The following is a 24,382-nucleotide window of genomic DNA, read 5'->3' as shown; positions in this document are numbered from 1 at the left end:
TTTTTTTTAAATTTGTTTTTAAATGTACTTTTCGGAAAAAATACAAAAAAATTTTTAAAGTTTTTTTTTGTAATTTTTCAGTTTTTCGAGATTTTTCGAATTTCGCCATTTTTTTTTTTCATAAAAAACTTCAATCAATTCTGCAATCATCCCACTAATCCCGGAGTGGGCCGATTTTTTTTTTTTTTAATTGAAAAAAAAAACTTTAAAAATTTTTTTGTATTTTTTCCGAAAAGTACATTTAAAAAAAAAAATTAAGATCCCAAACGGTCTATTTTTGAAAAAGTTATAGCATTTTGAAAACGAAAACGGTGTTTTTTAAAAATTCATAACTTTTTTTGAGTTGGATGAAAAAATTTTAAAAAATTCTGAAAAACGTCTTTCGTAAGCTAGAAAAAGAAGAAAACTTTCAGCCAATTCTAAAGGGGTCGGGTTCAAAATTGGCCGAAATGGGATGGAATACCCCTTATATATGGAACCTATATGCATACTAATAATTAGATACGCCCTTTAAATAGTTACGGTTTATAGCTCATTAAAATTTGTATTTCATTTCCGCTCTCATTCCCCCTACCACTCCCACTTTCACACCCGCTCCCACTATTACTCTCACTCACGCTCTAATTGCCATACCAACTCTCACTCCCTCTGCCATTCCCTCTACCCCTTGCACCTAAATTACCTCATATATGCAATCTTTACACCAAATATCAGATACCCCTTCAAAAATTACGGAAATATAGCGTATTAAAAGTTTTGTTTCACTCCCGTCTGGAAGTAGATCCTACAGACTGCTAAATTTCTAAAATCATGTGCAAATCGTACGATATTAGACTCACAATGTGGTTCATATCTCTGAAGAGAGACGGCTTAACGCTCACGATGGATATACATACTAACTGGACATTGCTTTCTGGCGTCACACGCTTATAAGTTTGGCCTCGTCAGTAACAGCAGCGGTAAGTATTGCGAGCTGCAGGAAGAAACGGTTAGCAAGCTCTGTGCTCATTTCCTGAACTCGTGGTTCCAGCTATTGAGGGCGGCAGAGATCTCGAGACAACAATTAAGCTAGGTCTAAGATAAATTCTGGTATTTACCAAGAGGACGGAGTTATTCCATAACATAGGTCCTGGTATCTGATTAGGACCCATCAGTTCGGTCGTTAAACAAATTTTGGTAACAAAATGGGCACAATCTCTCTATGTGAGGTCCTTATTGACCTGCCAGTTCAATGGAGACCCAAAATAGTCCCAGTCACCATGTGAAGATGAATATTACCGTGCAATGCCGCTCCTATATGGAATAAAGGTATTTCTTATATTTATAAGCTCTTTTACCGGTTATTAGTGGCGGTTTCAATGAGCCCACCTTACACATTGGATGTTCGGTCAAAAAACTAGGGTTTTTCTTTAAGCAGATAAACTATTTTTTTTTTCTTATCTCTATGAAGTTTGGACCATATTTTCACATTCCTCGAAACCGTTCACAAACACTACGCGATGTATAAATAAGTTACAAATTTAGGGTTTCGTTTTACTTCTTCCATCCTTTTTTATCCCGAGCCTATAGAAAACTTTGCCCAATAGATTAGCAGTTCAAAGTATACAATAAAATATCACCACTTCACCGAACTTTTATTATTCCCTCCGTACATACACACTTCATTGTTGTAATAAAGACTCCTATTGCGTTCCCCAAAACATGTGTGCTTTAGCTAATTGCTGTAATAGCTTTTTGTTTATGTTAGCTTCAATTTTTCCACGTCTCTACTTTTGTGCAGTAATTAACTTATTTAACTTCTTTGGGCTTTATGAGTTTTGTTGATTTACTAATTTGTTATCTTTGTTTTTAGGCTGTTGTCTTAATTAGTACTAAAAGTTTAGATATACATATATATATGTAAATTAAATTCGCCAACCTAGGCTGGACCTATACAGGGTACATACAGCTGCGAAAGCAAAAGTAGCAGAGTCAAATTTAAGCAATTTTCATCAATTACGTTCTTCTTTGTTAATAAATAAATTATTGCAAGGTGCGATAACCTCCGAAGAGATTTTAGTGGAGCTTCTCTTCTGATTTTCATTGTGTCCCTTTTAATTTTTCCTACAAATTGGCAGGATGGGACCTACGTGTTTTATGCCGACTACAAACGTCATCTGTAAGGCAAATACATTTTCACTGGGAAGCTTCTCATGACAGAAATATAAAACACGTTGCCAAATCACTGCCGGGGGGAAACCCGCTTAAACAACTTTTTTCTAATTGTATAAAAAGAATGTTTCTTGATTTTTCTAGGCCCTGCAGATTCAAAGATAACGAACAATTATTACGGATTTTTTCCATTTTTTTGTAAAAATATAAAATAATTTGTACTTTGCGAGGAAGGATCTCGAAACTTTTTTATTTTTTAGCAAATTTGTTTTGTTCCCTCTAAGCTCTGTTTTATTGCAAAAAAAAAAAAGCTTCCATTCAACAAAATCGATGGACTAATGCAAAAGTTATAAGCATTCAAGTAAATATATCCATTTAATACTTAAGTACCCTACTGGTACATATGTGTTAATATTCGCTAACTAACTGATATACGAATACTAACACATATGTACCAGTAGGGTACTTAAGTATTAAATGGGAATATTTACGTGAATGCTTATAACTTTTGTATTAGTCCATCGATTTTGTGGAATGAAAGCAAAAAAAAAAGTTTTCGAGATCCTTCCTCGCAAAGTACGAATTTTTTTTATATTTTTACAAAAAAAAAATGGAAAAATGGTTGTATACACTGTTTATAGCAAATTTTATTGCCTTCTAAAAACTTCAAACCGTTTTGGAATTGCTCAATTCGTTCTTGAGATATATATGATTAAGTGGACCCAATTTTTATTTTTTTTTTTTGGAAAACCCCTTTATTCGTAAATATATCAAAAACGTTACCATAGAATTAAAAATAACCTTGATTTTCGAAATCAGGGGGTGATTTTACATAGGAATTTCATAATGGCGTCTCTGGTGCATTTTGGCTGTAAACCAGTGAAATTAGTCTCAAAAGATATTAAAATCATGCTAGGCGACTTAAACGCCATTGTGGGCAAGGAAGGAGTCTTTTGGTCATACAGTCGGAAAATTAAGCCTACACGATCTAGCATCTCTCAACGGGTTGAAGCTGATGGACTTCACCGCGGTTACAAATATGGTCATATTCAGTACCAGGCAATCTCCTGATCGAAGAACACAAACCGAATAAACGGCAGACATAGTTCCAGTGTCCTAGAGGTACCCACTCTACGAGGTCTTGATTACGACTCAGTTCACTACCTTGTGTCAGCCATAATCTGCACAACAAACAAAGTGCGCGCAATGACACAAGGAAAGTTTGCCGTCGAAAAGCTGCATACGAAACAGACAGCTTATGACTTCTCCCCTCGGCTCTCGTACCTGCCTCACCGAGAACAATTTTCCACCTGATGATGTGACCGAGAATTCGGAGCATATTTCTCTGTCATTACGTACCGGCACTGCTGACACCATAGGGTTCCAGCTAGCACACAAAAACAACTGATACGATGGGGAAGGTTGCGCTACCTCGGAAAAGAAGAACGCTACTTATAGGGCCATGCCGCGTGTTGCAGCGTTATCGTGGGGCAAAGAAAGGAGAGAGGCGCATTCAGAAGCAAAAATCATGAGACAGAACGTCATGAGTGCCAGCAGCTCCAGATGCTGCCTGATAGGATAAATGCCAGAAAATTCTATCCAATAATGTGGCGGATGACGGAAGCTTTCAGGAACGGCGTAGCTTCCTACTCGAACGAATTGGCGACCTGATAACTGACGTACAGAGCGTGCTTAAGTTGTGGCGGGAACACTTATGCCCATTGCTAGCTAGAGAAGGAGAAGACGATGCCGATACCTCAATCGCCCATGATGCAAAAAACACGTTCCGGCAACCGACTAGAAAAAGTGAGTATGGAAATAATTGAGCGAATTGCCCTGTTGATTAGATGTTAGCTAAAAGAAGTTCTGAAAATTCAAAGAGTAGAAATTTGATATTTTCATGCAAACTTCACGAATTTTCGAAATTTTTCGAAAACTTTTTTGAGAATGGTTTGCAAAGCTTCATTCACACAATCCATGCATTTTTTTGCCTAAATTATCTAAAGTAAAAAAGAAGAATATAATTGACGACATTATCGAAAATAAAGAAGGTGAAATTTTCCAAAAATTGCCAATGCTTTTTTTTGTTCGCAACTGTATGTACGGGTATGCTGGTTTGTTTCAATAAAAAAACTGGTGTTGGTGAAAGAAGCCTTGTAATGTTTCCATTATGTTGTGTACAAGTTCTTAAAAAAATAGCAAAAGGCACGTGTCTACTTTCCGTTCGCTCGGTAATCGTCACTGAATACGTATTAGAAGTGGGTGTTTTATAACTTCCATCGCGTAAATTGGTTTATGTAATTTAAATTGGTTATTCCCATCATCTATATGAGAGCTTAGAACTGATTTCTTGAAAAAGTTCTAAGAAACTCACAAAAAATATGTCCCATATTTTTCGGTTTTTCTTGGTCCCAGGAAAGCGTGGGCGTGGTATTTTCATCATCACTGGAATTGTGAGAAAAATGCAGTTTCGAGCACCCAACTTCCGTTGGTTATAAAAGAAAATTTACTGATTCAATGCTGGAAACACGATGGCACTCAATATTTTTGACAAAGCAGCTGCTGTACTCTGCTGGTATAAACGTAACATCTAGTTTATGTGTAACGAGATTTCCCATATAAATTTTCCCCTCGATAAATGGTATGAACAAATTTTAGAAAGGCGGATTTCCTTTTCATAGAAAAATTTTCACCTCTAATATTGGAAGCACAAAATAGAAGAAAAATGCGAAAATATGACATAAAATAATCTAGTTCCCAGGGATGGAACACATGTAAACACGATGTCTTAGGTAAAGTTTCAGTTCACCGAACTGCAATATTTTCACACTCTCGATATAAGAACCTAAGCCATGAATCAAAGTTGAACCCCGGGTCGCCTCTGTCTATCTTAACAAGTGGAAAACCAACGTACGGTTTCCCCTCGTCAATGTACTTTTCTAATATCACAAGCTTTACAAAAATGTAGAATCCTGAGGCAATTGTAAGCTTCCCTTTACCTAGTGAAAAATTGCTAAAACGTTGCGCGCTGTGTTGTGTTATAATATAAACAACTTTAAGTGGCGCCCGAGCAGGATCACAAAAATTATTTCGCTTTTTATGCTTTTTTCTAGAAAATTTTTTGAGCACATAGAAAAACAAGTTAAAATTTAAATATTATGAATATTTATTTAAGTACGTTGCTTATTAATTTACACAATTTTGGTGCGACTCCTGACTGGAACTGTCCCAGCGTTTTACACAGATTGTCTTATAGGTGGCACAATGACTATGGTTTCTCATATTCGTTGCTTTATGAAATATTCTGACGATGTAGCTGATGTATTGATAGAATTGCAAATAATTTGACTGAGCAGTGACGGCATCCGTTTACTCGAATTGCAAACTAAGTGCGTTGGTGGGATGAATGTTTCTCTCCCAGTGCCAAAAGCGATGTTGGTTGAAAAAGTTATTAATCACAGAATAAACTTAAAATTAGCCACACTATTTGATATTCATTTATAAACTCCAAAAATTATCATATTTACCGACAGCAAATTTGGCAGTTATTAACAATTTGCATAAGGTTCCGCAATTAAAATTTCCTGAACCAAAATTGTGTGGCCTGCTTTGCTATGCATGTGTGGCGATGACATGTGAGGGCAACAAAGCATTAAATCAAAATTCACAAAATTGCAAATTAGCATCAGGAAAACTTAATTGCATATTTGTAATTTATATGATATGTAGCAATGTAGACAAAGCTGAGAGGAAACTCGTGGTTAGCATATAATCATGAACTGTAGCAAATTAGAGTTTCAGTTTATGGCCATTACTGAGGGATGAATGCTCTCATTCTTTCTAATATAAAAAATATATTGATTCACCCTCATTTTGCTTTTTTGTTGTTGTTGTAGCGACAGATTTTGCGAGTGTTATCGATGTTGATGGTCCTTTGTGGGATGTAGATCCGATATGTTTTGGTAACAAGCGCCATTAAGGTACAATTCCGACCATCTCGGGAACGATTTAATATGATCACATTGAACCTTCTAGACTATTTCATCTCCGCCACCACCTAGTTCCACGAGGAACGGGCGGTTTCCAGAGCCTAAAGAAACAGGACGCACCACGGGTAGGTGAGGTTGACAATTGTGTTGGCGAAACTATAAATTGAATTATTTGAGTATTTCAGTCACCTCTTACTAAAGGCATACCTTCCGCGGGTATACTCGTAGCTCCCTTATCAGCTGGGAGCACTTGAACCTAGGCCCCGCTTGTTGGAAGCCATAAAATACATAACATAAAATTTTTGCTTGTAAAAAAGGAGTAATTAAATTGCGATTCTTCATAAATTCCAAGATCAGAGACAACATTTCTACTGTTATGTTACTAGTACAAGTGAATATGCACTGAACAAAAAATAGGGTGTAGTGATCAAACTCATTGTTTTTAAGTTTACTAGGATTTGGTCCAAAAATATAGTTTATTAAAATTTCAGCCTCATCGTGACATAAATTTTTATAGCTTTAACCCTTAGTACGAGAATTACTTATAGAAAACTTAGGGATCTACAAAAAAAGTGATCGAAAGAAATGTTACTTAGTTCACTAGTTTAGTTATTATTCGTGGTGAAAGTTGATAAAGATCCCATAAGGATACTACTTTTAGAAACCTTCGCTAACCCCAGCAGGTTAGAGGGCTTAGAATACCAAATTGATTCAAGGGGTTGTGTAGCGCAACCCATTCAAGGCGGTTTCCAGCGCAATATAAAACTTTTCCAACCCAATTGTCAACCTCACCTACCCGTGGGGAATCCTGTTTCCTTAAGAGCCGAGGCTCTGGCGACTCCACGTTTCTCATGGATGGGGGGTGGGCGGGCGGTATGTCCTAGAAGGTTTCATAAGTGCATACCAAATCGTTCCTGAAATGGTCGGGGTAGTCCTTTAATGGTGCTTGTTACCGGATCTGTATCCGGCAAAGTACCATCAACATCGATAACACTCCCCAAGGCCTTCGGGGAGTGTTCTTATCGCCACAAAAATATTAACAAGAAACCTTTGTCCTAAAACCTTTTCGAAGCATATTGTGTTCAGGCTGCGCCATGAAGAACAAATCAGGAACTTTTATAAACATTTTCACGATTCTTATAGCCACCTGCATATGCCTATTGCGCATCCATGAGAGCGGTGGTCCATCCTTCTTCTGGGTGTGGCCGTCAGTGTAGCCGGAGGAAAGCGGGCGGGCTGTTGCCCGTGACGGCAGCTCCCCCAGTAACAATCTGCCTACCGATAGCACTACCAGAGACGGCAGGTTCGGCCGCCACCACCAATACTACCCTAGTGGAAAGAGTGGGCGATGCACAAAGTTTCGGCGCCGCCTGAAGCCTTTGCTCACCACGCTCATTGGCCGCCTCGCAGCTGGTAGAAGAGCGTGTATTGCACGAGCTTCCACAGTGATGACTGTTACCCCTTCCGAGAGCTGGTCTCGTTAGAGTTAGATTTATTTTTGTTTGATTTGTACATGATGAGAATCCCACGAGCTGCAAAGAAAACGGTCGTCCACGCCAGGCAGAAATCCGCTGTATCCAGGGTAAGGCCAAGATTACAACTGGGCCGCACCAAGTTCCCAGAGGGCTTCGCTAGAGACTGTGCTTTTTGAGAGGGCCCCCAGCTTGGTTGACCATCGGCACGGCATTGCATAACACCACTGGTCCAGGCCCCACCTTGAAACCACGTTCAAAAGCCATTTTCGTACGCAAGAACTATGAAAGTCCTGAGGCGCTAATGACACTGATTCGTAAAGTTAACTAGCACTCCCCTGCTTAGGGTTTCTGTAGTGGTTATTACCAACTGGCACCCTCTATGAGGGTTTATCGCAAGGATTTTCGCTAGCCTAACTTTCCTATAGCAAATGTATAACCTCTTTTTAAACATATTGATATATAATATTTAACGAATAATCGATAACATTTTGATAACAAAATCGATAACTTTTTCATAACAAATCAATAGATTTTTTATAATATATCTATAACTTTGCGATAAATAGTGTATAAATTTTCCATAATTAATCGGTAACTCATCGACACAAAAATCTGTAATTTATTGATAGCTAATTTATAACATTTCGATAAAAAATCGATAACTCGTCTATACCTAGTCGATAAGCCACCTGTTACAAACTTATAAATCGTCCATAAGAAATGTACCCGTAAATTGTCGATAACAAAACGATAGCTCGTCGATAACAAACCGTTAACACTTCGAATGCACATTTTTAATACATCGTCCAGTTTTGGTTTCGATCCTGGTTTTGACTTAGGTTTTTACTTCTAAACGTTTCTTTCTTCCCACTCCTTTGCTTTTACCCTTTACTTACCGGCGTCTGCCATAGTGTGGTGGTAGCGCGCTTTGCCTACCACACCGAAGGCCCTGAGCTCAAATCACGGCAAAGCAGCATCGAAATTAAAAAAATATTTTCTCAATTGAAACCAAGTTTTTCTAAGCGGGGTCGATCCTTGGAATTGGTCTGCAAATACTCTGCTTTGCAGCTGCCTTTCAGAGTCGGCATTAAGATCCAGATAATTCGTAGGAAATTTTCAAAGGAGCACGAGGTAAACTGGAAGAAATGCTTAGTCTCTCCGGAGTTAAATCGCGCCATATATTTTGTTATCTTACCTTTTTTTCAAAATTTTTGGTAAGATTTTTTGCAATTTCCTTATTTAATAGGGTCACCGATCTAGTCTAACAGAATTAACTTCAAAATAGCTTAGATACGTGAGTACACAAAAAATTGCATGCTTTCAGGCTAGCACAAATTTTACAAAACTAGTATGCATTAAAAATATTTTATAAAGCAAAATCCTTAAAGCTTATTATTCACAAAATAAAATTTCCTTTTAATTTTATTCCCATCTGTGCAAACTTATTTATGCATGTATAACGGTAAAGTTTTGAATGTAAAAACATAAAAGTATGCAAAGAAAAAATTAAAATAAAATAATTAAAAAAAAAATTTAAGTTAAACGGTTTTATTGAAAACAGTACTTTCATGAAGTAATAGTAATACTAAAAGCTAGAAAATAATTAGGTAGGTCCTAGGTGCTAGTCATCACACTCCTCATGAATCTAGGGCGTTGATTAGACAAGGTCGGTTTCTATTCTTGTATGTATTACGTGTTCCAAATATGAGCCAAATCGGACCACAAATACGATTTTGTTGAATATCTCGATCCTTTCGCCACCTAGTGGCGATTTTTTTTTCATTCGCCTCCTTCTAATCTTGTATGTATAATGTTTTCCAAGTATGAGCCAAATCGGACCACAAACACGATTTTTGTGAATATCTCGATCCTTGCGCCACCTAGCGGATATTTTTTCATAAGGTGCTTTCTATTTTTGTATGTATTACGTGTTCCAAATATGAGTCAAATCGGAGCTCAAATACGATTTTTGTGAATATCTTAATCTTTGCGCCACCTAGTGGCGATCTTTTTCATAGGTCGCTTTCTATTCTTGTATGTATTATGTGTTCCAAATATGAGCCAAATGGGACCACAAATACGATTTTTGTGAATATCTCGATCCTTGCGCCACCTAGCGGCGATTTTTTTCATAGGTTGCTTTTTATTTTTGTATGTATTACGTGTTCCAAATATGAGTCAAATCGGACCTCAAATACGATTTTTGTGAATATCTTGATCCTTGCGCCACCTAGTGGCGATCTTTTTCATAGGTCACTTTCTATTCTTGTATGTGTTATGTGTTCCAAATATGAAAAAAATCGCACCACAAATACGATTTTTTGAAATATTTCGATCCATGCGCCACCTATCGGTGGTTTTTCTTCTTAATATGGCATTGCCATCGGGTTTTGAACTATATATCAAGTTTCAAGCTTGTAGCTTATCGAGAAATTACTTAAATTTCAATTACAAAATTCGTGCCAGCCAGCCAACCAGCCAACCAGCCTGTCAAGTCAAGCTAAATAAAACCGTTTAAAAAGGAAAAAGCACAAAAGGTCGAACTCAAAAATATTATGAAAATATAAAGGGTGAAGCACACATTTCCATACTTTATTTACCCCAAACATGGACGCACACACAGACATCCCAGTTGACCAGTGGAATTCATGAAAATGACAAACGGGAATTGTGAGGTTAAGGAGTGAGGCATGAAAGCTGAGGCATATGAAGAAATAAATAAATGTTAAAGCTTAATTTAATGTGCACAAATTCATTGGGATAAGAGGACATAAAAATGCTATAAAATTATGCTAATTTATGGTTGGAAAAGGATGACTTTAAAAAGTGAAAAGAAAAATTTGAAAAAGGATTTAGTAAAAGTAATCGAAAATTTCATGGGAATGCAATTTATTTCGTAAGCCGGCACCTTCTTTCTTATAAGAGGTTTTCTTTTATAAATTGAAGAACACTTAAGCTTTCATTTGGTAATAAAAAGCAAATCCAAGCCTATAAATTTTGAATATAAAACATTTGAATACTTTCTTTACCTGTGTGCGTCCTGCAACAATTTAAATGCAAAGTCGTGCGGCACATAGCATGTAAACTGTAGCATTTGGGATAGATAGACTTAATCAATTTTCCAGATGAGTGCTTAGGAAGTGTTTAAGTGTAGGTGGCATTGAAATTATGCAAAATGAATAATTGTAGCACACTTCAGGCAGACTTTAGGTTTGGCGTTATGTGGTAGGTGGATTATTCGATATAATTCCTTTTAAATTAAAAACTTTGATTTATTAGTTTAATGTGCTTTTATGTAAAAAAAAAAGCATGATTTGCTGTCTTTACCTCTGGCTTACGTTATGTGGCTATTGCGCCTTCAAGTAGACTACAGATTTGTAAAGAAGTTAAGTACATAGATAATATCCCAAACTTATTAACAATTATCTCAATTTTCAATGGGTGCTTAACATAACATCATTTCCTCTCAAACCCCTTGAAGGGCTGATAGATGTGTATGCAAAATCCAAAAAGAATGATAAGCTGTATTCCAAAACACAATATGCATACAGCAAAGCTAGTCGGTAGAAACGGTACTGCATAGAATGGTTATAAAATATTGTAACCAATTTTGGGCAATTCCTGCCTATTTTGCAGCTTCTGTTAACGTTCGAATCTCTGAACTTTCGAATAAGTCAAATATTTAGTATAGCAAAATGTTTTTTATTTAGACTACTTTGGGAGAAGTACTTCACAATTACAATTATGGCATACCTCACTAATAGCGAGGTTAAATCAAACTGATTGATTATCGTTTGCACTGCGCTGCTTTTATACTCCCAGTTAGCTTCGTTCACCTATTTCTCCTAAGATCTAGACTTTTCACGAACATGCCTTCTGGAACAGTTGTATCTCATACTTGATTATTTAGCTATATACATGTATATATGTAGTTTATGTCTTTCTTCAAGCTATATGCATGTGTGTGTGATTAACAGCTTCTGCTTTTATCTGATGATAACGTCATGTGTAATCGCTTCTCTTTCTTCTTCGCTCTTATCTGCAGAGTACATATGTTAATGTGAAATAATCTCTTCGCTTCAAGCTGCTGGTCATGTGTGTGAAATATTCTTCGTTGCCTTCTATGCTATTGCTTATTTATTATTTATTTCTCATTTCTGTGTTCACATTTGCCTTCTAGTTATATGCGTATATATGTATGAGTAATAACTTCTGTAATAACATCTGAGCTGTTGTGCGCTCTCTTTATTGTTTTCTTTGCGTATGTGTGTATATGACTGAGTAATAGCGCTGTTTATTGCTATATACATGTGTGTGTGTATGTTTTCTCTTTCTTCTTAGGTCTAAGCTGCTGTTTATATATGTAAGACTGCTTGCTTTGCTGTTATTATTATTGTACAGCATCTCATTACTAGCATCATATTGATGCATCGAAATTGCTAATATTCGGCGCAATATATATGGAGTACGTTTTAGACCAAGTTCACACATGCATCTGCAATAAATCTTCAAAATATTAAGCAAAATCAACGCGTTTACATATGTTCTATCCCTAGTAACTAGATTATTATCTCTCGAACTGTCACGTTTCTCATTAATTTCGTGCTTTCAATTAGAGACACCCTAGAGGTGATATTTCTTCTATGAAAAAATCGTCGTCTAAATTTTTTTTATAATCAGAAAGAGAAAAATTTGTATCGGAAATCTAGTTATTTATATAACGATAAAGAGTTGAGTACGACAATGAAGATTATCTCGTTATATGTAAACTAGGTCTAAGGAGTCTTCTTAGACATTACCGGGGATTTCAAAAATTCCTCCAAACGTGCTAGCATGGATGGTCTTAATTACACTGAAGTATATCTAGCCCTAACCAGATTGATTGGCTGCTTGCTAAATTATAGGAAGATTACTTAACAATGGGAGCTGTATTAGGTCACGGCATCAATGGACAGTGGCTCGTCGCAGGTCGTGGTGTTATCAACTCTTCTGTGGACGCTGGTCACCAAACAAATGATCAGGCAGTTCGATGAGGGACTCGTCAACCTTACGGCGTAAGCAGTTGACATTGCAGTTGTCTTAAATGGAAAAACAACTGCAACAAGTAGCTCTTTGATAAATAGGTTGATTCGGGATAAACATATGTGCTACATACTTGGGAATTTAATGTCGGGTTGTTTACTAGCAGGTATAAGGCTCCAAATTTGAGGAGAAACCTTGTACAAAATGTCACGGAGTCATTCATTCAAACTATTGAGATTTTTAAAGATCTTTAGAAAATCCATATTGAAAATCATTGGGAATAAGGCCTAGTTAGTGATACCAGATATAGAAAGTGTGAGTTGGAGGAGAAAGCGAGCGAGCATGTTATGTACTCGTGCTGCGCGCCAAACTAAGACTCCGGCTATTAGGAGTGATGCAGCTATCACATCTACATAGAAGCAGCCACCTGTTGCTTAGTCCTTGTTAAGTCCTTGTAAGCTTCTAGTAATTGTCAAGACGACGGAGTTGTTTCATAACATAGGTTTTGGCTTCCGATACGGTCCTCACGAAATGGTCAGTTCAACTTAACCTAACTAAATTTTTATTTTATCAAATTCTCAAGTTAGGGGACTTTCGCTATGCAGGCTATAAAAGATGGCGTGCAAGCAATTGATGGAAATTGGTTTAATTTTGTTTAGTAGACTTAAAGTTAAGTTATAATAAAATATGAATTTTCTTGTCGTTATTTTCAGATAAATAATCGAAACTACATTTAAATACAGCTCGATATTCAAATTGGTAGTTCAAAAATACTGGGAATTTTTTTGAAAATTTTTGCTTAAAATATTTGTCAAAGTCATTTAAGACGTAAAGAATTTTTTCATAATTGAAGTTATAATAAATTTGTTTCTATATTTGCACTAAAAATGCAGATTTTTTCTAAATTCTAGTATTTCTTTTAACTTTAATAAACATAGTTCATAAAAAATTGCGAGTTAAAAAAAAAAAAACAAAAATTCTACAAAACTTACGCGTAATGTTAAAAAATTTCAAGTGCAATAAAGAAATAGAAGGCAAATTCCAACCTGAAAAATTCCAACCTGAAAAAGGGGCAAAAAACGCGATTTCACGCAAAGTCCGAGCACCCGCGCACCAATAACGAAATATTTTAACAACAACAACAAAATACCAGCATGCAAGCTCACCACGCTATGCCCGACTTCCGTTGTCGTAGCACATGCACACACAAAGAATGCCAACGCCACGCCTATCTGGGCATTGTTGATCAACATGAACAATGCCAGTGCCTCGGTGAGGTTAATGCATCGTCCATATTTCTTGAAAATGTCTTAGATATGGCTAATACGTTGGCACAAATAATGATCATTTGCGGCATACATGAATGTAAAGCAAAATCAACGGTAGATGTCATCACCTACGCTTTTCTACATTACGATCAAGTTTGCTATTGCATCGATACGAGACCCAAGAAACGCTTACGCAAAGAAGATCTCTTCCATGAGTTTGGTAAACGTTGCCTCATGAATCGTGTCGAAGCACATCTCGCTTACACAATCGTCAAACGTGGCTTCAAAGCTTTTTACTATCAACCGTCCGAAGAGCGTAAAGCTAACGATGGACGTCCTACATTTTCAGAAGAATGCGTATATGTGCATGCCGCACGTCAAACTGCCGAAAGCTTTGCACGTTATGATGGCTTGTCATGCGAGGAGCAACGCGGTTTTGAGGCGAAAATTATGGTGGCCTACAAGAAATTCTATGATCGCATGCAAACACGCAAAAATCAACCAGTAGGTGAAGAATGTAATTGTTGCTTTTGCGCTAAGAAGCGTGGACACCTTATCTATGGCAAACCAGTACCACAGGAGGAACCCAAGAAGAAGAAGGAACCACATCGTTGCCCATATTGTTGTCAAAAGAAGAAGAAGAAGTTTATACATGCGGCAAGTGCAAGCGCGAAATGTCCGAAATGTCATCGTGCAATGCGCTATTGCATGTGTCCGAAATATGACTTTAAATTGGATTGGGTTAAGAGTATATGGGTACGTCCTGATATGGACTTGTATTATAAGCAGACAATTGAAGAGCGACCAATAGTGAAGAGTGGTTGCGAACCAGATGAGCCAGAACCGGAGATTAAGGTTTGCGATTCGCAAGAAATTGCTAAGGAAGAAGTAGAGGAGGAAGAGCAAGGATTTGATACAATGATTCCAAGTCCAGATGATGTAGAACTAGCTGCCTTAAATGCTGCAGTTGAGCAAGATTTAGATGTCGAGGAAGAGGAGGGTGAATAGAGTGGAATGCTTTGTAAGAATGCAACTGAAACAAACGACAAATAGCGGATGCGAAGACTTGGGAGAAGATGATTAAAAAGCGATATAAAATTATAAGTAACTAAAAGTTCGAAGCAAAAAAGGACCCCAATAAAACAATATCAAAATTACTAACAACTTTTCAATTTAACGGGTTGTCCTCCGAAGTGACGTAGTAATGCGCCCGCCTAACTGGACTTATAAGCCATAGAGAGGGTGATCGCCCTATTCAGTAAGTTCGTTAAGAACATTGTCAACATTATAAGTTGGCGCTTAACTACCACTGCGACCTTGGTAATTGCGTAGAAAGCGACGACAGCTATGACTTCTTCGAAACTCCGTGGTTTTCTCTCTCTACCTACTATGCGAGCGATAGAAATATCTCTACATCAATTCTGGTATAAGACTATGTTCATACCTGCATAAATTTCCAAGATTATTATTGAACCTCGTTCGATACCCGCCATTAACCTCACGGTAAAAATCAAACATTTTCGGAAGAGCTTTTCGCCCGAGTACTCAGTTAGCCCGTCGTCTCTCGACATCATCAACGAAACGATGGCAGAAAATCAGTCTGCTTAAAACCGCGTAAGAATATTATGCCAGGAGCTCGGTGTCAGACGGCGGTAGATGGGAAGTTATGGCTATAACTGTGTTGAGCTTTAAAATATTTACTGAAATAGACAGGTGGATTTCAAAGCGCTAAAACTCCCAATGTGAATTCAAGGGCAGCTGGCGATTGCTTGACTTCACTCGCAGTAGTTCTTGGCCTGAAAAGAAACTTCCGAGAGAATATAGCTGCTAGTAGAAACTTTGGGATACCGCCGGCTACTTGCTCTCTTATGCTTTACAGGTGGGAATCGAGCCAGCAAAGCAAGCATTAGCACCACCTCTTGCCAGTGTCGAGGTTTATCTGGCCTTTTGTTGGCTATAAGCAGTCAGCAGAGCTATTTCGGTTTACCATTTGGGTGGTAAGAGGACTTTGTCCGAAGTTTATGCAGTGCAGCCCGAAAAAAGCCCAGCTGCGTTGAGGAAACGCTGGGGAATCATGCACAGCTGTACAGGCTTTGCTAGCATAAGGCGGTCTGTATGCATTCGTCTCTCCAAAGGGTACGATAAATAATTGTAAGCCCATATAAAGTTAGAGAATGTGATAACACGAAGAACGATCAAAAATGTGCAAGTGAGCTATGCTTTGGATGGGCAGTGACAATTTTACCAAACCCTACCTTAGGGTATTAACCTCAAAAAGGTTGTTTCAATTAACCCCGATAATTCAGTATAACAATTTTCGATTTTTTCTGAGCGAATCGGCTTCCTTTCAGGGTTAGTTCGAATTTATGAAAAATAACAAGTGCTGAGAGCTTACCCACCCATTGCTACCCACACGCTGCCAAGTCATGTACAATCATCTCGCCTATTAAAAGCGTTCTGTTGGTGAGTGCCTGCATTTAATAACAAACAAAAAGAATGTGTTTGCTCGGGCGCCAGTTTTAAGTTTGCTTTCGTTAAGAACTTGGACAGCACACAGCCAAACCTGTTTTTAATGAGATATACACACATAACCTGGCGGAGAGTTGTAACTACGCATATTTTTAGTTTCGCAGGAAAAAAGAATATGCTTATGACAGCTGTCTACTAATTTCATGTCATGACCGATTTGGTTGAGTGCATCATGTATGATCAGACAAAAAATGTATTCCCAGGTACCAATTTACCACTGTTAACCTATCTTATGGACAAGTAGGCATCACAGGTGATATATTGGTAGAGAACTGATGATTTTCTCATGGTGTGGAGGAATACCAAATGTTAATGTAAGTGCAATCACTACGCTGTACTGTATACAGACAGCAGATCCAAACAAGGCAAGGCAGAAAAGATAAGGGAATAAAGGAAAATAAAGGTTTTTTATAGGTGTGTTATTGACGAGGTAAAGATGAGTTATCTGCTTGCTATCGAAGTTTTATAAATTTGTTATCGGAGTATTACCAATTTCTTATCAGCTTTATATCGATCTTTGGTCGAAAAAATATCGATTATTTTTATTTCGATTTGTTATTAAAAATTTATGGATTCGTTGTAGAAGATACTCGATGTATCAATTTTTTATCGTTTTTTATTGAAAAGTTATCCATTACTTATCGAATAGTTATCGGTTTGTCATCGGGAGATGATCGATTACTTATTGATATTTTACCTTATTGCAACAATTTCTTTGTCGGCACGCTATCGATTTGTTTACGACGACTCATCTTTTTGTTAAGAAATCATAATGATAAACCTTCAATCTCAAGTCGATAACAAATCTTGACCCGCCCATAACAAGCCGATAAGAAACCACGATGGCCAGGCGATTAAAGACCTGTTAAAATTCGATTGCTCAACGATATTAATTCGCTACTAATAATAAGCCCAAATAAATGAAAATGATGAAGCTCCTATCCTAAATTATTTATTTTTGGTAATGTTACCTTTGTTAGGGTTTAGCTTCCACCCATCAACAAGGCGCGCTCTGCCCACTTGCGGCAATTGGTCACACCAAGGGAGATTAAATCGTTTTCCACCTGCTCATTCCAGCGGAGTGGGGGCCGCCCTCTTCCATTGCTTCAATAGGCGGGTTCCGATAAAGATACTATCTTAGCCGGAGCGTCATCTTTTGTTCGCATAACATGACCTAGTAAGCGTTCCCGCTGCATTTTAATTCGCAGGACTATGTTAATAGCTGCGTTAAGCTCGTACAGCTCATCATTGAATCTTCTTCGGTACTTGCCATCACCAACACTTAGAGGTCCATAAGTCTTTCGAAGAACCTTTCACTAGAACACTCCCAGAGCCGCTTCAACTGATGTTGTCATGGGCCATGCTTCTGCACCACATCAGGGCGGGTACGATAAGTAACTTGTAGAGCATGAGTTTCATTTGTCGAGGTATGAATTTACTTTTCAAATGCCTATCTAGTCCAAAGTAGCATTTATTGGCAAGTGTGATTCTTCGCTGGATTTCAGCGAACTAGTTAATTTAAAAGTATGACGGTTCTAGATGTTCACCTGTATGTACACATCGAAATACGCGAGTACTTGGTACTCACGCCTTTTCTCACACAGCAGAAGTTTCTCCGGTGTTGAGATATGCCAACCAGTAATGATAATCATGGTACATTTGTACTTTTTTGGTACATTTCGCTTCCCGAAAGTACGTTGGTACTACATTGACATATTTGGTACATTTTTGTAAAAACAGCACTACACTTCAAGACATTTGTAAAGTAGCTATGAATGTACAAAAAAATTTTAAAATTTTCGAAGAAAATATATAGTTAAATTGTTTTATTGCCGAGCACAATTTGCCATTTGCAATTATGAATAATTTAAATATGCTTATGAAAAATAGCATAACTGATTCTAAAATTGTGAACAAATTTTTGCATCAATAGAATTAAAGCACAGGAAATAATAACTCAAATAACAGGACCAGAAAATTATAACTCCATAATTGCATTTTGTCATAAGAGTTATTACTCTCTAACAATAGGTGAAACGACTGATATACTATGTACATCAAAAAAGTTTCGATTCGAATTTTTGATAAATAGTGCACTAATAGATATTTAGATTTGATACCTTTGACCGATAGTAGCACGGAGGGTATTTTTAATGCCATTATTAAATCTTTGAAAGAACATTCAATACCACTTGAAAAAATGATTGGTTTCACTGCCGACAATTGCTCGGTTATGATGGGAACAAAAACCGGAGTGCAAGCAAGGCTAAAGCAAGTTGCATCTGCATGTTAATGGACGTGTTTTTCACATTTTAAATTTAGCTTCAATGACCGCCTGTGATGTATTTTTCATTTCATTTTTCATTTCATTTTTTATTCATTTTCTTTCAAAACAGCATATATGTTACAATAGCGACTTAAATTAAATTAACCATAATTACAGAAAGAAAAGTAAGGCATTCTGTAAAAATATATGTATTTTAATGTAACGGTCCCTTTAGGAGGGCAGACTTTCAGAGTTTTCAAGAATATTTCGGTACAGAAATGCATGTTATACTAAAGTTCGCTCCCACAAGGTGGCTTTCTAGACAAGCAGTCATAGATAGAATTCTTAAGCAATGGGATGCCTTCAAGTGTTATTTAAATCTTTACGTATTTGAAAATAAAAGCAGTAATCAAAATATAAATCTTATATCTTGAATTTTTTAAAGTCCTATTTATGAAGTATATTTTACATTTCTTTCTTATATTTTAAATGAAATAAATAATGTGAATATAGTAATGCAGTCTGAAGATATTCGCATACGTTTACTTATTACCAAATTAAAAATTTTATAAAAAAAATCTTATTTAGACTCCGGTCCTATTTGGATGTTAAATATTCACTTAGACGAAAATCGCTTAACCCCAGATGAAGTTTAGTGCGGTGTTAATGTGGATATTAATCCATCGAACAACCTTTTCGGAAAAGATGACGTACACATATGTATGTATTTAAGAGCTGTGCTAAACAATTTTATATACAATTTTGTAGTACTTTATTAAAGAAGGTAAAGTGGAATGATAAAACTTTGTTGTGGGCTACAAAGCTTTCACCAGAAAGTATTTTAAGCGGTGAAACAAATAGTATTGTGCCTTTAGTTATAGACTTGTTTCCGAAATCTGCATTTGATAAAATAGAGAAAATCAATTCTGAATTTAGAGCTTTAGCAGAGCATGAGAGCCTTAAAAAATTCAAGAATTTAAATATATACAGATTTTGGAAAGAATTAGGATCAGTTAAAAATAAATTAAATGCTCAAATGCTTTCCAGTATTTATAGAATAGTTCAAGACATATTGTCGATACCACATTCACCCACAAACGTAAAAGGAAATTTTCTATAAACAATTTAATTAAAACTAAGTGTAGAAATAGACTCCAAATTAGCACATTTTCGAATTTAATAAAAAATAAAGACTTGATGAAATCAACTAAGAGTAGCTGTCATAATATAGATACGAAAAAAATCGTTTTGTCAACTGACGTATTTACAGAACTCAAAGAAGAAGAACTGTTAATGTAGTGATTGAAACATGAGTTATTAGTATAGAAGATGTAGGCGACAATTTGTCAACTTTTATATCTGAATCTAAACTTTTGCACCTAAAATTAAATGTTTTTGCATTGAATGCAGCTGTTATTTTTTTATAAATATTAATTTTATTTTCCTTACTGGTACTCAATAAAGAAGTGTTTTTATATATGTACACAATTGTACGCTTCAATCGATAAACTTCTTTTATTATTTTTACTGGAAAAGTATTTCTTCATAAATCATATTTCCCTGTTATAGTACCTTTAATTTGTATTAGAAAGTTTCCTGACTAAAAACAGTTTTTGGATAAAGAAGCAGAATATAGCTCTAGTTTGGTTCAAATTCACATCCGAAGACTTTTAGTACCTTTTTGGATGATTTGGTACATTTTTTTCCTCGTTTGGTACAAAATGAAAAAATCCATTTATCATCCGTGATGCCAACTGCTTAGGGAGGCCTTCATTATCTCAGCTATTTAGTAACTATAGCCAAGAACCATTCACATTTTTGTCTTGTCTATTAGTAACATTTACCCATGGTTCAAGTATATGGTTGGCTCATCTGTACAATAACAAAATATGTCTGTTCAAGTTCTGATAGAAGATGTTCTGGGTCACCCTGGTCCACATTTTGGTCGATATCCCGAAAACGCCTTCACATATACAACTAAGGGCTACTCCCTTTTAAAACCCTCATTAATACTTTTAGTTTGATACCCATATCGTACAAGCACATTCTAGAGTCACCCCTGGTCCACCCTTATTACGATATCTCATCATTTTAATAATTTGTGGAAGTAAAACTAATTTTCCGCCACCAGAAAAATAGTGGTGGTAGGCAGTTCTTTCCACTAATATTGAACGCAGGATCTTCGGTGTGACGGGCGAAGGACGCCAACAACACACCATTGCTGATCGTTTAGCATTGGTAATTTAAAGATGGGTGGTTTGCACTTCCTCGTAAAGAGTAGTAGATTCGTTTTCTCCGGATTTAGCCCAAGACCACATACCTGTAGCCATCTGCTTAGACTACAGATCTATAAAAAACCGCGCTCAAAACTATCTTAAAGAATCATTAACACAGCGAGGTGAGAATAAAAAAATAAATGTAAGTTGCGATAACCTCCGAAAAAATTTTCTTTTAATGTTTTATGCCGACTGCGAACGGCATCTCTAAGACAGATGAGATTTAACTGAGAAGTTGTTCACGGCAGAAATACACTCGTAGTGCTTGCCAAATTACTAGCTAGGGGCGACGCCGTTTAGAAAAACTTTATTTTGATTGAAAAAAACTGTTCCTACCATTTTGATGTTGCTTTGTTCGGGGCGCGAACGCAGGATCTTCAGTGTGGTAGGCGGAGTACGCTACCACCACATCACGGCAGACGCGCGGAGTAGAATGCTACCCATAAAGCAGGTATAGGGAATTCTGAGCAAAAAAATTCTGCTCAATACCCAGAAACCTAGGCTCTCCCAATACACATATGATTGAAATTACGCTGCCTCCCAGAAGCTTAAGAAGTCATCTCCGCAAGCATTATGGGGAAATCCGGCACTTAAGGATTCAACCGTATGAAGAAAAGGAGCATCAAAAGGCCCTCAGAAACATTCACCAAAAGACGTCAGACTACTATGCCAGGAATTTCGCGGTGAGTCGCGTTCTTAAAGACAAACTCGAAGTTGAAGAAAAAAACCTGGCAAGGGAAACGCGCGTCACCCAGCTAAACTTCAAACTGGATAATGTAATAGACTAAATTCTAAATAATCTAGAATCAACCATGTCATAATCGATAACCTCCGAAGAGATTTTAGGCCGAGCTTCTCTTCCAATTTTTAATTTTTCCTATAAATTAACGGGACGGTACCTACTCGTTTTATGCCGACTCCGAGCGGCATCTGCAAGGCAGATGAATTTTCACTGTGAGCTTTACAGGGCAGAAATACACTCGAAGTGCTTGCCAAACACTGCCGAGGGACGACCTCGCGTAGAAAAATTTTCTTCTAATTGAAAAACCTTATTTCTAAAATTTTTATGTTGCTTTGCCCGTGGCGTGATTCCAGGGTCTTCGGTGTGGTAGATGGAGCACGCTACCATCACACCACGGCGACCGCTATTTTTAGAGCCAGATTATGTATGACGCCGTGACACTATTCGGCGCAGTCACTAACATTCAGTTACCAATATACAATACCAAAAATTGCATAAAGGCATTCAGATTTAAGTGAATGAATGCTCTTATAAGATAGGAATTTTGGTTTAGACGAGAAAAAATTACTCGTTGTATTATACACAATTTGCCCCTAAATATTATTACTATAACTGAACAGTCACGGAGAAATTAGGCTGTTAATTCTCACAGATCACGTTGCTCCTCAAAAATTACGGGTTCTGTCCGCTCTAAGCTGAACTTCTTTTATGTGAATAAATAACTAACTAACTCATTATGCCTACAGCAATATTGGTTTGCTTTATTTAATTGAGTCATGCCCTTTTTTGTCTCGAATTTGTCATTCTGCACTAAACGCATACACATACATACATTGCATCCTATTCATTTGTAATGAATGCTTTGACAAATATTTACAATTAGCTTTTTCCGAAATTACTTAGCAAAGGAAATATAAAACCCACACCTTATGTCTGTGGCAAAAGCAAACACTCCTACACATAAATATACATATTAGGCCGGGTCGATTTGTGGGGAGGCAAAAAAAATCGCCCATTGCTCTGTGAAAATCATATTCTAGGGATCAAAATAAGAAACTTTTCCGAAGGAACCATACCTCTAAAACGAATTCTGGTGTCCCCCAATTTGGGTCGAACTTTTGGGTAGGGGCAAATTTTGAAAAATCCCACTTTGACCCATTTAGAGTGCTCCAATCGAGTCCAAATGTATGACCAACCCCCACTAACTTTGGAGGCCTGACCAACCGATGCCATTGGCACATCCCCTGGAACCCCCCTGGAGGTTCACCATACAAACATTTAAAAAAATCGCCGGTTTTGCACTTTACATGAAAAAATCAGCACAAACATATACATACCAACTGAAAAGAGGTGCACCACTGCGTATACGTAACATGTTATTATTACGTATAAACAATTAAAAAAATTTGCAATAAAATAATTTGAAATGTTTGTATGGTGAACCCCTAGGGGGGTTCCAGGGGGTGTGCCACTGGCATCGGTGGGTCGGGCCGCCAAAGTTGGTGGAGGTCGGTCATACATTTGGACTCGATTGGAGCACTCTAAATGGGTCAAAGTGGGATTTTTCAAAATTTGCCCCTACCCAAAAGTTCGACCCAAATTGCGGGACACCAGAATTCGTTTTAGAGGTATGGTTCCTTCGGCAAAGTTTCTTATTTTGATCCCTAGAATACGATTTCCACAGATTTTTAAATCGACCCGACCTAATACATATGTATATGTTTTTTAATTTAAGCCAACCCCCGCATATATTTTTACATCAGTAAGTATTTATGTACCTACTCTATGTATGTAAGCGCCAGTACCTGAACAACAAGTCCACAAGTCACACATGAATACATTTTAGGACTGCCCAATTAATACCGAATGATTTTATGGTCCTTTAACTTGGCTTTGTAAATATTGTAGACTTTACTAAATAAAAATCTATGTATGTATTTGTATACGCAGATGTATACAAACATACGTATATATATAACTGTAACCAAATACAGGTTGGGGATGTTGCGAATGTTCGCATTTGCCTTATGTGAATGTGAAAATTTTACATGAGCGCTCAAAGACATGACTAAGAGAAAAGAGGAGAGTGCATACTTGGTTTTTTTAAACTTATTTTCTGGCACATAATGGCGAACGCGAGCTGCAGTAGCAACTAAACACGCATCGCATGGAGGAAAGGTAAATCGGCTGACAATGACTTCCATGACTTAGTAGTAAGAATCAACAACCGAGCTGAATTGCTGGACATTGAAGGTGACTTCAATAACTTTCGAATAGTTTCTATTTTAAGGAACTTTCACCTAAGGCTCTAAAGTTAAAAATGTAAAGCGTGATAACCTCCGACGAGTTTGTAGGCCGAGCTTCTCTTCCAAGCGTCGTGCTCCTCTTGATTTTCCCTACAAATTGGCCGGACGGGACCTACATGTTTTATGCCGACTCCGAACGGCATCTGCAAGGCAGGTGAGTTTTCACTGAGAGTTTTTCATGGCAGAAATACACTCGGAGCGCTTGTCAAATACTGCCGAGGGGCGACACCGCTTAGGAACATTTTCTTCTAATTGAAAAACCTTATTTCTAAAATTTTGTTGTTGCTTTGCCCGGGGTGTGAACCTAGGGCATACGGTGTGGTAGGCGGAGCACGCTACAATCACACTACCGTGGTCG

At 37.2% G+C, this 24,382-nt stretch overlaps 2 protein-coding genes across 3 annotated transcripts in view; both read left to right on the top strand.

Annotated features, from left to right (window-relative positions):
• Window positions 1-24,382, top strand: part of LOC137235079 (IDLSRF-like peptide) — a 354,667-nt gene that overhangs the window by 160,243 nt on the left and 170,042 nt on the right. The window lies entirely within an intron of this gene.
• Window positions 13,700-15,028, top strand: LOC137244658 (uncharacterized). Its single transcript, XM_067774024.1, has one exon. It carries the CDS (start codon window positions 13,792-13,794, stop codon window positions 14,911-14,913), a length of 1,122 nt encoding a protein of 373 aa, XP_067630125.1. The 5' UTR covers window positions 13,700-13,791; the 3' UTR covers window positions 14,914-15,028.

The sequence above is a fragment of the Eurosta solidaginis genome, chromosome 1 (genome assembly GCF_040869045.1).
Source record: "Eurosta solidaginis isolate ZX-2024a chromosome 1, ASM4086904v1, whole genome shotgun sequence".
NCBI lineage: Eukaryota > Metazoa > Arthropoda > Insecta > Diptera > Tephritidae > Eurosta > Eurosta solidaginis.
Note: the sequence above shows the minus strand (reverse complement) of the source record. Positions and strands in the feature narration are given on the sequence as shown.